The sequence below is a fragment of the Solanum verrucosum genome, unplaced genomic scaffold (assembly GCF_900185275.1).
Source record: "Solanum verrucosum unplaced genomic scaffold, falcon-dt-bn FXZP01000094.1, whole genome shotgun sequence".
NCBI lineage: Eukaryota > Viridiplantae > Streptophyta > Magnoliopsida > Solanales > Solanaceae > Solanum > Solanum verrucosum.
The window spans coordinates 4,139,817-4,154,302 of record NW_026019970.1 but is presented as its reverse complement, the minus strand read 5'-3'; the positions used below and the strand labels follow the sequence as shown (position 1 = coordinate 4,154,302).

The 14,486-nt window shown below is 34.8% G+C and overlaps 1 protein-coding gene across 1 annotated transcript; it reads right to left on the bottom strand.

The window, feature by feature from the left end:
- Window positions 1-2,445: 2,445 nt before the first annotated feature.
- Window positions 2,446-4,063, bottom strand: LOC125817027 (G-type lectin S-receptor-like serine/threonine-protein kinase SD2-5). Its single transcript, XM_049496614.1, has 2 exons — window positions 3,604-4,063; window positions 2,446-3,459 (listed from the first exon to the last, which is right to left on the bottom strand). The coding sequence occupies exons 1-2, from the start codon at window positions 3,994-3,996 to the stop codon at window positions 2,452-2,454; spliced, it is 1,401 nt and encodes a 466-aa protein (XP_049352571.1). The 5' UTR covers window positions 3,997-4,063; the 3' UTR covers window positions 2,446-2,451.
- Window positions 4,064-14,486: the final 10,423 nt, after the last annotated feature.

Genomic DNA, 14,486 nt, shown 5'->3' with positions numbered 1-14,486 from the left:
TTCTCACAAAAAGGAAAAAGCCTCTCGCAATGGAATATTGCTCAAGAACAAGCTGAAAAACTTGATAGAGTTATCATTGTTCTTAGTTGTTGTTAGGGTTTGTATTTCAATGGTTAATCTTGTAAGATTTATTCCTAAGTTATAAATAAAGTAGATCAGTTTTTCATATAAGAATACAACAAAGATTAGCTAGAGTTAGCTATGTTGGGTTCTTGAAGTCTAGATCGACTAGAGTAGTTGGTTTAGTGGGCAATAAAGCTATTGCTTAGAAGTTACTGGTAGTAGAGTTGCTATAGTGAAGGGGAAGGGATTAAAGAGTTTTAATTCATAGGTTACAAGAGTTTGTAATCTGAATGTTTGTTCCTTTTATAGTTAAATGGAGTTGGGTTGATAATCATATATGATTACTGGTCGTGGTTTTCTCCTCCCTTGATGTTGGTGTTTTTTAAAAATGGGTCAGCACAAAAGGATTGAAAATGCCTCTATATGGATTGAAATGACTTTTAATAGCTTGCAATAATTTTATTAAGCATTGAGGGGCATTAAATAGCCAACATAAAACACATAATCTGCATAATTTAAAATTTAAACAACTTAAAATATCTCAACAACATAAGCAAACTAACTAAAATTCAAAATTCAAATTTATTCAAACTAAATAACTTATTTTGCTAAAAGTTACTGCAGTAACTTAAAGCAAATTTCAACACTCCTTTTTTTTAGTTACTGCAATTTTAAAAACTGCTCCTCCTCAATTTTTGCTCTATCGGTTGATTCTCTTGATTATTTTTGAACTTGCATACTTTTTGGATGTTGACGATCTCTCTCTTTTCTTCTTTTGATTTCGATCTTAAGAAACACCTTCCATCATATTGTATTGTGTAGAAGCTCTTCAGAAAGTGGTTTTATTTGGGCAATGGTAGGATTTGCAAAGTATTGTTGTAAGTATTTTTCTTCCATCACAACAACACATATGACATAGGTTATAAAATATGATTTCATTTTCACTAACCAAATTTGATGGTTTTTGTCAGTGAAACTTTTTGGGCATTCAAAGAGAGACTATTGCTTGCCATTATTTTCGTTAAAAAATGATTTAAAAAAGCCTGTGAGTTGAAAAAAGCACGGGTTGAAAAGGTAGCCTTGATGGGTTAAAATGGGTAGCCCTGATGGGTTAAAAGGTAGCCCTTACAAGTTAAAAAATGTATGGTAGTTCTTTGAAAGATTTCACAGATCCCTTAAGATCAATGAAGCTTTGATACCACTGTTGGTGTTTTTTAAAAATGGGGCAGCACAAAAAGATTAAAAATGTCTCTCTATAGATTGAAATGACTTTCAATAGCTTTCAATAATTTTATTAAGCATTGAGGGGTTTTAAATAGCCAACATAAAACACATAATCTGCATAATTTAAAATTTAAACAACCTAAAATATCTCAACAACATAAGCAAACTAACTAAAATTCAAAATTCAAATTTATTCAAACTAAATAACTTATTTTGCTAAAAGTTACTGTAGTAACTTAAAGCAAATTTCAATACTTGAGCAAAGGAGTTTCCACATAAAATTGTTGTGTCTGTTTTATCTATTGTTGTTTAATTTCTGCATTTATTTTCTATCAAGCGACCACATAAAACTGTTGTGTCTGTTTTATCTTTTGTTGTTTAATTTCTGCATTTATTTTCTATCAAGTGACCTAGTCCAATGACTATTTGTGGACCCATACATACTATCAAGCCCCTTTTGGTATGAAGCACCTTTGTTAGGGAGCGCTTTCCCTCCTCAATGTGGGACTTTCCGGCACAAATTCAGATTTAGTCAGACTTCAACGTGAGTACCGGACATGGGGTGGGAAACCATAAAAAAAAAAGGCAGAAAATGAGGAAAGAACTGGTATGTAGTTGCTAAGCACCAGATATTACAAGTGTAGATTTTTGTTTGTTCAAGGTAAATAGTCACTGAGCTAAAAAGAACTTAGATGAAGCATGAATCTCTCCTTATCTAAGTTATAACAAATCAAAAGAGAATTGCAAGAATCTAGTTTACAAATTGAGCAAAATAACTTTATATATTTTATACTAGGGACATTTGGCCGCGCATTTTGTAAGTCAATTTTGGAAGTATAGAATATCCTAGACGTTTCTCTCTAACCTTAAACATCAACAAATTCAACATGTCAGTTTAGGAATCGAAAAATCTCTTGTGAAGTAACAACATTTTAACCCTGAAAAGATTGCTTGCATACCTTTGAAACTTCTATTTCTTCGAATTCTGCTCAATCTCAGGCAATTCATCAAGCCAAGCCAAGCCAAGTTCAAAAATTTAAGTTTTTGGTTACAAGTTTAGTATCTGTCACTCGAGCTTCATCCTTGATTTTTCATGAGAATCGGTTAATTGCTATCTCGATGTAGAAAATGTTATCTTGAAGACAAAATTTTATCTATACAATATCAATTGCTGTGACCAGTATCTACGCACGACTTTCTTCTCTTTCGTATTACATAGTATCCAACTCCTCCTAAAACAAGTAACAAAACAACTCCATCAACCACTCCTACAACAAATGGAATCCATTTCTTCCAATGAGAGTGTTTATCATGACCTTGATCAGTTCCCTTTGGTACCTTCACCATATAACTCAATCTTCCATCTCTTTCGATTTGTTTAACTCCTCTAGCTAGTCCATACACATAGCATTCTCCAGGTTTCGCGGGATCATTCTCATAAGAAAAATGTAATGCTGCAACACATGTACAGTTATCCAAGCACAAATTTGCACATATTTCTTTGGTCACATTGACCTTATAAGGGTTGCTTCTTAATACACTCGTAACGCCTTGTAATTCTAGCATTTGAGAATCATTTCTTCCACAAATTCTTACATTTTCAGTGCAATCAGAAAGCAATCCATCTCCTCTTTTTATTAGTCTTATGCAAGAACACTTCTCTGAAAATGTACATATACCATAAGGTTTACATGCCAACGGAAGATCACAACTAGTGTTTAGTGCTTGATATGAAGCTTCAAACTTTCCTTTGTCAGATGAGTAATAGTAGAATCCCAAATTCCCTGTGCTATTTCCCAATGCTAAAAATCTCAAGGGCTCTGGCTTGTCTGATGTTATCCTTCCAATTCTACGATTTTCGTTGTTGAATATCTCCAGCGCGTTAGAAGTTAACTCAACATATGTGATATTCAGGCCATCTAATTCCAAAGGTGTATATTCCCAATACGAGTACTTTGATTTCCCAGAGTACAAGTACAATGCAATCTTGTCATACTGAATCTCAAAAGAATATGACAAACTAGAGTTGCTAGGGAAAGACGTTAACCGAGTTCTTGAGCTTAGTCTCTGACCCCAAAGCATAATATTAGTTGGAAAATTGAAACTTTGCCATTTAATCAAGTTCATAGCATCAACTAACACCAAATTACCTGTCCCAAGTAAGTTCAGTCTCTGCAGAAGAAGTCATATATTAGCATTGTTGCACATAGTAATTTGATCTTTTTATAGTTTTACCTCAAAAAACATATACTGAGAAATGCTATTTCCCTTTTGTTTGCATTCACAACTTATATCTAAAGATCGACAATTAATTACCTTGACACCTTGTCCTGAAGTTCCAGCTTTCCATCCAACTCTGTCATCTAGACCCCCTTTCAACAACAAGTCTCCATACTGAGTTAGCTCAAGTGTACATTTGTCTATTGTGTAGAATTGTGACAAATGACCAGAACTCCAAACCTTGACATCTCCCAGAAAAACATCAAGTGAACATGTGTATTTATCATTATTGGCTTCAACACTGATTCCACCTCTAAAATTTGGTCCAATTTGGTTGTGATCAGTTTCCATTAGAAAAGCCCTGCCTATGAATCCTTTGCAATATGATGTTGGTATAGCAAGACTTACCTGATAACCAATGTGAATATCAGAGGTGCAGTATCCATGAGCCAACCAGCAAATGAGAAAAAAAAGCTCATAAATTTTCATGTGTGGAATGTCACTCACTAGTTTAGGCGCCCGCCTTCCAAACTTCTAAAAGTGGGTGGTTTTAAGTCCAGAGCTCTATTTTGGTTACAGAGTGCACATTGCCGACAAAGTAGGTTAGCAAACTGGTGAATCAATAGGCTTTTGCTCCAGGACTTTGTTGTTGTTAGGAAAGTATAAACAAGATGAAAGAAAATAAAAAGTTTGGCATGATTATAATGTTACAACATTAGTAGTGTCCCCCCCACTCCTTAAAATAGTGACTTAACTATCAAGTGAGTCTTTTAAAATGTTTTTACATTCATCAAATAGTACATAAAAGGTACTATTAATTAAGAGACAGAAGGATTACATTGAAGTGTAGTGGTTTTGTGGTTAGCACATAGCACTGTACTAATAAATGATACTTATGAAAAGCAAAAGCTTTTAAAAGGTTGTTGCCATTTTAGACAGTTGAAGCAAATAAAGAAGATATTATATCCTCTGGTTCCTATGGTGGACTGAATTTAGTGGACAGTGGAATATTGTCTTGCTTTTCGAGAATTTTGGTTTATTGGTGTTTGTCGTTGTACTAGCTGTATTATTGTAATTTTTGCTTTTTACCTATCATCATTTGTTATTTATTATGTTTATTCCATTATCACATTATTTTGTTGCTCTTGTTCCATCTTGTACGATTTGCAATATTGCCTTGTTAGTAGCTATTTTTTCTTATTCTTTGTATTTGGATTTGCTATATTGAAACTGATGGTCTTTCAAAAATAATTTTTCTACCTCCACAAGACAGTTATTTGGCGTTTTAGAAAACTATGAAATGAATTACATTTATTTTTCAAATCTACCTTTATTGTTTTAATTAATGGTCTGTTAGTGAATACCTGAGCTGTTGAACATGGTTGTTGTTAGAGGATTATAGAAGGTCAATTAGCTGTCAAAAAAGTTAATCTATAGTATTATAATTGACTATAAACATGAGACACCATTCAGTATATCTGGGGCCTGAGTAGGTAGTAATGGATTGTGAAAGGGACCCATAATTCCCCCCCCCCCCCCCCTTTTGTTTTCTTAGATTACTTTTTGGTTTTGTGGTTTGGCATGCCCACTTTTTGAGTGTTGTTTTGTTTTGATTGAGAGATGAATTAGGCTCTGTGGATGACACATGGGGTCAATTCTCAATTATACTTTATGCCCATAATCTTTGCTGACGCTTTTGTGGCGTCATACTGACATATTATAAATCTCTCATAATGATAACAAGAAAAGGAGGAGGAATTTTCCAATAAGAAAAGAAATTAAGAAACTATGGAACTCTATTATTACGATCCAAATCACCGTGACTACGGAGACCCACATCAACCTCTCTGTGGATGAATCAACACTTGACATTCTAGCTCTTGTAATATCTAACAGTTCTAGCCAGAATATGGAAACATAACATAATAAAGTCTAACTATTACAACATTAAAATTTGAAAGTCATCATAATAAAATATCAATTACAACCTTAAATTTGAAAGTCATCATAATAAAATATCTAAAAACAAAAAAGAGTCTAAAAGTAGCAATAACTATATAATAAATAATCTCAATGTGTAGAAAGAAAGAAATCAGAAATAAAAAGACCTACAACAATAGTCTGGATGGAAATAGCTTACCCTTAAATATGAAAGCAACTCAACTAGATGTGGGGTCTAGTACACCTCGGGATCACGATCTGCACTATAAGAAAGTTCAGAAATAGCATTGATACAAATACTAAATACTTATAGGCTCATAAACCGACTAATTAATTAGATTAGTAACTGATATAATCACATTCATAAAGTTAGTAAAATGTATTTCCGCATAGTCAAACTCATAGTGACACTTAGGGGTGTTCACGGTTTGGATAAAAACAGATCCAAATCGAAAAATCAAACCAAACCGATAAAATAAAACCGATTTTATTTGGGTTTGGTTTTAAATTTTTGAAAACCGATAGTATTTGGTTTGGCTATGGTTTTATTCGAAAAAAACCAAAGAAATAACCAAATCGAACCGATGAATTATATACATATATTTTATTAATATACATACTTAATATATTGTTTTTATAAACAATTTTAAAGATCTTATACATATTTTCATTAAAATTTCTTTATAATTTACTTATTGAAAGCAAAAATGCCCAAGATGAAACATTTATCTTATTGATTTCATGTATATGAGTGTCTATGACAATTCTTTGTGGGACTGAAAATGTTATTGTCTCTTCCTTCTAGGCCAATATAGTGAATTTTAAAGCTTTACTGATAGTAACTTTAGTGATCGAAAGTTCAGTAATTTAAGTCATTCTAACTATTTTTCGTTCTGAATGGATTGTTGTCACTTTTGCCACATTTTAAATGAATTGTTTCTTTTATTTTTGTGTATGGTTAATAACCAAATAACCGAACCAAACCAAACCGAAACCGATAAATATATATTATACTTGGTTTGATTTGGTTTTGATAATTTTAAAACCGATTAAGTTGGTTTGATTTTGATTTTGACCAATAACCGATCCAAACCAACCCATGAACACCCCTAGTCACACTTCATCAAAATCATCACAAGTAATTAGCATATCAATGTGAAAACAGACATAATACAACTCATCATCCTTTTTAACATATCACAATCCAACATGTCTGAGTGACCTAGTATAGTATGATATCCAACCCACACATAGCAACTATAAATGAATTCAACTATAGGAGTGTAAGTATATATAAACCCCTCTTAACAACGCTAGACCTTAACTAACATATCAAAATCATGAAACTCTAGGCATCAATCATCAAACAATATAAGTCATTGAAACACTTGTCCAAAATACAAACAAGTCATTAAAATCTTAAAAATTATATTCATCCTAACCTTGCAGTTTTACCATCACTGTATCTGTCAGAAATCACTATCTTTTAAAATCACAAGTGTTGGAATACTGACCCCCAGATTTTCCTAAGGAACATGTATATTCTATCTGTTCCTTAGCAGATTACAACAGTTATGTTATGTAAAGCAAATAAAGTAATGACACAATATTTTATCGCGGAAAACTCAGCTCATAAAGGGTAAAAACCACGACCTACACCTCTGTAGGATTTAACTCTACTTCATTAAACTCTGAGCTTCAACAAAAGATTACAAACCTATGTAACCTAAGGAATTATAAACTTTAATTCCTAGACGCCAACAACCAACTAGATCGTCAACCCACTTCAAGTTATGAATTCAGATTACAACTCTTGCAATCCTAGGAACTAACTCTAATTCCTAAACTCCAACACAAACCCCCCAAGGTTTATGTTACCAAGTCTTTAAGTCGCCCCAACTTGAAGACTCTATTCCTATTCCAGTTTATACTTCACTGGATCTAGAAAGAATTAAAGATACAACTCGATAAAAACTCAATACAAGCAAACTTGACTTAAGAACTACAAAACATAAGCCTATGAATCAGTTCTTCAATTCTTGTTTTCTTGCGTTGGCTACACTTCGGAATCAGGAATCACTCAAATATGAACTCCCTCTATTTGATTGTATTCTGCTTGTAACTCTCTGTTTAAGTGTGCAAGTTTCTCAAAAGAAAATATTGCCCTATTTATAGATTTGGACTTGAATCCAAAACCTATTTCAACTTGGACTCCTACTCATACTCGACTTCCTCTTCTGCGTAGAACTTGGAAGCTCACGTGGTATGTTCTTTTTTTCCTACTTCGTGTAGTTTTCCTATTTGATTGGGCTTTGATTTATTTCCTTCTTGAATCTTTATTCACACTACTTCCTTCTTTGCCTATGTTTCCTACTTTGTTTATGCTTACTACTTCGCTTAGGATTTCTTTAAGGAAACCTTTTTGCACTGCTTTCTTATTGAATACGCAACCCTTCCACCGCTTTATAACTTCTAATTCGCGTGGTTGACATTCTCCTTATCCCGGTCGAGTTTGATCTGAAAGGAACATGTCATTGCAACCGGTTCCTTTCATCTGTTCCTCTATTTGTCAATTATCAAAATCTTTCTCAATCTACAAATTCCCCCTTTTTGATGATGAGAAACCATTGCTTCTTATGTGAATAGATCAATCTGTCTTATATCAGTTTCTTAAAACTCAATACACAAAGCAAACACATTAGAGGATCAAGTTAGACCAATTGTGTTATAAATATTACACAAGTATGCATTTCCCCCTTTGGACATCATAAAACACTGTGAAGGCATACACCACACTAAGAGAAGCAAATTCGATACTCATGGCCACTGGGGCTATCACCTACACAAACACTTAAAAATCAAGAACTCAGTTAGCTATAGCAAAGTATTTGCACAAACATAGGAGATAGACATGAACCAGAAACTCAAACCCAACATTAGCATTAATCAAAAAGCACATACACCACAAATGTAATCAAAATTAAATATAGAATCAAGCACTTGTGATGAGGGAAAAATTGGAAGGTCAAAGGCTAGAGTTGCTAGGCAATATCACAAGATCGGGCATGAGAGGGTAAATAAAAGTCCTTTTTCAGCAGCACAAAAAACATCTTTTGGATTAATAAAATTAGTAGTCTTCTCAATTTCAAAGGTAGCCTTGGTCTATGCAAGCTCAGCCTTGAGCTTTTTATTTTTCTTTAGCAGGCCTACATGTTCAAGATCATAGTTCATATGCAGCTGGTCCATGACATTCTGGTGAGTGACACATATGACTTCAATTTCAGCTTATTTTTTTCCGTTTTGTATCATCTTTAAGGAACTGGTTCAATCTCTGGAGAAACAATAATTCACTCATCTCTAACCCCCAAAATCAGTAATCACCTTACCTAAGAGCATTGTCCGCTTCCCAAAGTTTACAACTCTGATCTCAATAGAGTCATCTTTAATTTCAATAGTGAGTAAGAGGAATAAATTTTCGTCAGCATCATTTTTAGAGGAACATGTTCTCCCAATCTGTTCCTTAGACGTGGTACTATCAGGTGCAACACCAACTATAATAATTTTTTACATCAATCCTAAATCTCAGTTTATATGGATCCCAATAAAAGAACTAGGTTCGACAAAAGGGTCTTCCATTAATTCCCCCTCACTAGATGCACCCAAGTTGAGCCTAACAATTGAACTTTGTTCAACTGTAGGGTCCCCAAAATATTCCCCCTCACAAGGTACATCCTCCAAAACATCCTCAGTAATTTTAGACACACCTAATACAAATTCCCCCTAAGAACCAACACAACCTACTTTCTACGCCACAATCTATATTTTGTAAGGCACCAAAGTAGAGGTGTCATCCACCAAAGTCATTTCAATCATAACATCAGATAGACCATCACACTTAGAATCTCCAAGAATGTCATTAAGAAACATAACTTGTAATTAATCAAGCATAGACACAATTTTAGAAAAAGAGGATTTCTTGGTTAAGAAGTTTATGAAAAAGAAGAGTGTGAGTTGTAGAGACACACTAGGATAAGGCTTTTTAAGAAAATGTTTGTTTAGTAGTATTGAGGACATGAATATATATTTTGGGACAAGTGGAAGGAACATGTACATGTGCATTGATTATATATTTAATTATGAATAATTGTAGTGCACATACCTTAGATCTCTGGAAAATGCTGAATTTTTGCTCCAATTTTACTAAGCCTCTCTCTTGTGACAGATGCAAATACAATGTTATAGTGCATGTGTAGCTTGGATTTAAAAGTGGTATAGAGATATACAACTAAATGTACAAGACTAAGCATAAAATTTATGATTAAAAGGCAGTATGCACAATGTTCATTAGCCACTGAGGGATACTCATGTGATTTTAATCATCCCCAAATTCCAACATGTTCCTTTAAAAGTGTTTCTTTAGTCTTGCCTACTTTTCCAACTTCTTTGATTTGACCAAAAAGAATTTTCACCACAAAAACTACCATTCCATCCCTTTCTTCTGCAGGTGAGAGGAATTTCTTCTAGTTTCAATCATGTGTCTCGAGCAACAGGTGTTCATGTAGAATGTTGCTTGCTTCCTCTCACTTTTCCTGCAAATTCAAAGGTTAGATTTAGGAACCCAAACTAGCTTGGGTCCTTTGTATTGATAAAAAGGATGAATGAGATCTCTATTGATCCATATTGGTAAACATTTTTAAATTTTTTCTTTTACCCCAACCTATTCCTTTGACGTGATTCCTTTTTTTTAACAAGGTTGATTTTTCTATTTGAGGCAGGTTTAAAGTTTTTATTCATGTAAGTTATAACTATTGGGCAGGTACCCCTTGAGTGACCAATACTACCACAATGTGTGCACAAATAAGAGGTTTTCTTAGGGACTTCTTTAACAAAACCTATTCCAGCTTTAGTGTTAACTCTACTTCATTAAACTCTGAGCTTCAACAAAAGATTACAAACCTATGTAACCTAAGAAATTATAAACTCTAATTCCTAGACGCCAACAACCAACTAGATCATCAACCCACTTCAAGTTATGAATTTAGATTACAACTCTTGCAATCCTAGGAACTAACTCAAATTCCTAAACTCCAACACAAAACCCCCAAGGTTTATGTTCCCAAGCCTTTAAGTCACCCCAACTTGAAGACTCTATTCCTATTCCAGTTTATATTTCACTGGATCTAGAAAGAATTAAAGATACAACTCGATAAAAACTCAATACAAGCAAACATGATTTAAGAACTACAAAACATAAGCCTATGAATCAGTTCTTCAATTCTTGTTTTCTTGCGTTGGCTACACTTCGAAATCAGAAATCACTCAAATATGAACTCCCTCTATTTGATTGTATTCTGCTTGTAACTCTCTGTTTAAGTGCGCAAGTTTCTCAAAAGAAAATATTGCCCTATTTATAGATTTGGACTTGAATCCAAAACCTATTTCAACTTGGACTCCTACTCATACTCGACTTCCTCTTCTGCGTAGAACTTGGAAGCTCACGTGGTATGTTCTTTTTTTCCTACTTCGTGTAGTTTTCCTATTTGATTGGGCTTTGATTTATTTCCTTCTTGAATCTTTATTCACACTACTTCCTTCTTTGCTTATGTTTCCTACTTTGTTTATGCTTCCTACTTCGCTTAGGATTTCTTTAAGGAAACCTTTTTGCACTGCTTTCTTGTTGAATAAGCAACCCTTCCACCACTTTATAACTTCTAATTCGCGTGATTGACGTTCTCCTTATCCCAGTCGAATTCGATCTGAAAGGAACATGTCGTTGCAATCGGTTCCCTTCATCTGTTCCTCTATTTGTCAACTATCAAAATCTTTCTTAATCTAACAACAAGTCTCACTCTCATATGTATGAATATTCTAAAGAATTTTAATCTCGCCTATCTAATCATAAACTACAGAGGACCCTAGATATCCATGTACTATATCAATGTGGTACCCAATTCATTGATACACATAACCGATTATTCGTATGCTTACATCAAACTCTAGTGAATAAATTCTCAATATATATGCATATATCAATATGTTAAACTGTCCAGTTTACTCTCAAGGTAACCCAACAAGAATAAAATAGTCACGTGATCATCATTCATCACATCATAAAAGTATAGGATAATTACAACTTATTCATATTCTACAACTTGTGATTTAGCTTGGTCATTGCATGCCATGTAAAGTCTTTTTAGCATGATTTCATAACTCTTATGCATTGCTATCATACTTAGTATATTCCATGTACTAATGCATACTTGTGCATACATTGTTTCACCAATGTAGGGCCCGACGCTCCTACCTCCCATACTTGTGGCTAGTTGATCCTTTTGGGCTTTTGAAGATTGGTGAGTCCCTATGATCCAAGGACCGAGACTTTTTTGTTGCTTTTATGTCATTTTCATTTTTTCAGACTTTGTATGTGATGTATGAGTTATGTCCCAATCACTTTTCTTATAATGTACTAGATGACTTTGAGACTTATGTTAGACTTGCGCTTTTGTCACACTCTTTTATATGAAATGTTTTCTTTTAAAGTATTTATTTCTCTAATCTTGTATGATACATGCTAAGTGGCTTGTGTAGGGCCTTTAAGAGTCCTATTTGCCATGGTATGCTTAGGGTGTACTTAGGGTCGTGGCAAATATGGTATTTAGAGCACAAGGTTTAGAAAGGTCTTAGGATGTCTCATAAGCCACATCGAGTAGAGTCTTGTTCATGAATGCGAAGCACACCACATTTATGAATAAGAGGCAATAAGATGCTTAGAAAACTTCACTTATTTCATTACTCTAAAGTCGTACGATAGAGTTTAACTCTATATGTCTCTCTCCTAATCCTTATTCGATGCTTTTGAGGATATGGCCTCTCGAAGAGCATATGTTAGGAGGAATCCAAATGAGAATGTGGAACGAGAAGCTCCTCACGCTCCTCATGAAGGTCCACAAGTTTCGGCCGACCCTTTGGCCGAAGAAGTGACTAATGCGGAGTTTTGAGATGTTTTTTTAAGTGTTAGCCTAAGCCATGACGACTCAAAACAATAGGGAGGTTGTGGTCTTTGTGAATCCAAATGTGGGTACGACGACAACTAGTGTAAGGGACTTCATTAGGATGAATCCCCTGGAGTTTCATGGTTCCAAGGTTGAGGAAGATCCTTAAGAGTTTATTGATGAGGTACACAAGGTGTTGATGATCATGTGAGTGTCACCGGTGGAAAATGTGGAATTGACCACTTATCAACTTAAGGGTGTTGCTCAAGTTTGGTTCAACCAATGGAAGGAAGAGAGGGCGATTGATGCGGGATCTCTTGATTAGGAAAAGTTTAAGGTTGCTTTCCTTGATATGTTCTTTCCCATTGAGATGAGGGAGAGAAAAGTACTTGAATTTATTAACCTTTGTTAAGAGAATATGAGAGTGAAAGAGTATGCGTGGAAGTTCATGCAATTATCTAGATATGCTCCTACTGTGGTTGCTGATTCTAGAGCAAGGATGAGCAAGTTTGTTTCTGGAGTGTCCAAGATGGTGTTGAGGAATGTCATACATCCATGCTCATCAATGAAATGAAAATTTCTCGTCTAATGATTCATGCTCAACAAATCTAAGGAGAAACTTAAGGAAAGGTCTCTGGAGGAAAAGAGGGCAAAAACCGGTGATGGTGACTTTTCACATTCAAGGTCCGATAGGCATGGTCATTCTAAGTTTGAAAGGTTTTCCGATTAAGGTTCCTCCAATTCTCTGGTTTCAAAGTTCAAAAAAGAGTGGGTGCCCAACCTACATTCAAGGGCCGATAGGCATGGTCGTTCTAAGTTCAAAAGGTTTTCCGATCAAGGTTCCTCCAATGCTCTGGTTCCAAAGTTTAAAAAAGAGTGAGTGCCTAATCCTAAGCCTCAAGGGGGAAACAATGGTGGATCTTCATTGACTACTTGTGCTAGATGTGGAAGGAAATATGAGGGTAAATGCTTAGCCGGTACAAATGGTTTCTTTGGTTGTGGTAAGCGTGGTCACAAGATAAAGGATTGTCCATCGCTTACTACTAAAGAAAGAGAAGGTAGACAAGCTCCACCTAGTGGTTTAGGTTCAAGTGTTCCAAAGAAAAATCGGTTCTATACACTTCAAACTCATTATGAGCAAGAGGGTTCTCCTGATGTGGTTATCGATCTTTCATCTTGATGTTTATGATTTACACGATTCCAGTGTTACTTTGTCTTTTGTGACGCCATATGTGTCTATGAGGTTTCATGTTTCCCCGGATGTATTGTTAGAACCTTTTTCCGTCTCCATACTTGTTGGTGAATCTATTGTGGTTAAGAGAGTTTGTAGATATTGTCCCGTCTCCTTATCCCACAAAGTCACTCAAGAGTTGATCCTGTAGAGCTTGATATGTTAGATTTTGATGTCATTCTTGGCATGTATTACTTCATTCTTGTTATGCTTCTATCGATTGTAGACCTGAGTGGTCGTTCAATTTCCAAATGAGCCCGTCCTAGATTGGAAAGAAGAAAATCCTATGCCAAAGAGTCTGTTTCTTGTCTTAAAGCTAGAAAAATGATTTTGAAGGGTAGCATATGTCACCTTGTTCAAGTTAGGGATACAGATTCCAAACCTCTATTCTTGAGTCGGTCCTCGTGGTAAATGAGTTTTTGGAAGTGTTTTTCGATAATCTAGCCGGTATTCCTTCTAAAAAGGAAATAAACTTCGGTATTAACCTTTTCCCAGATATGCAACCTAGCTCAATTCCTCCTTACATCTGGCTCCGATAGAATTTAAGGAATTGAAAAAGCAATTGGAGGATTTATTGAATAAAGATTTCATCCGACTGAGTATCTCTCTATGGGGTGCTCCAATTTTATTTGTTCGTAAGAAGGACGGTTCCCTTCACAAGTGTATTGACTACTGACAATCGAACAAGGTTACCATTAATAATAAATATCCTCTTCCAAAGATAGATGATTTGTTTGATAAACTACAAGGACGAGTTATCACCAACTGAGGGTAAAGAAAGATGACATTTCGAAGAAAGATTTTTGGACTCTGTA

Coding starts and splice junctions, on each gene's coding strand:
- LOC125817027 (XM_049496614.1), bottom strand. CDS start 3,996: ATGAAAATTTATGAGCTTTTTTTTCTCATTTGCTGGTTGGCTCATGGA. Junction 3,460..3,603: donor CTTCAGGACAAGGTGTCAAG/GTAATTAATTGT, acceptor CTTCTTCTGCAG/AGACTGAACTTACTTGGGAC.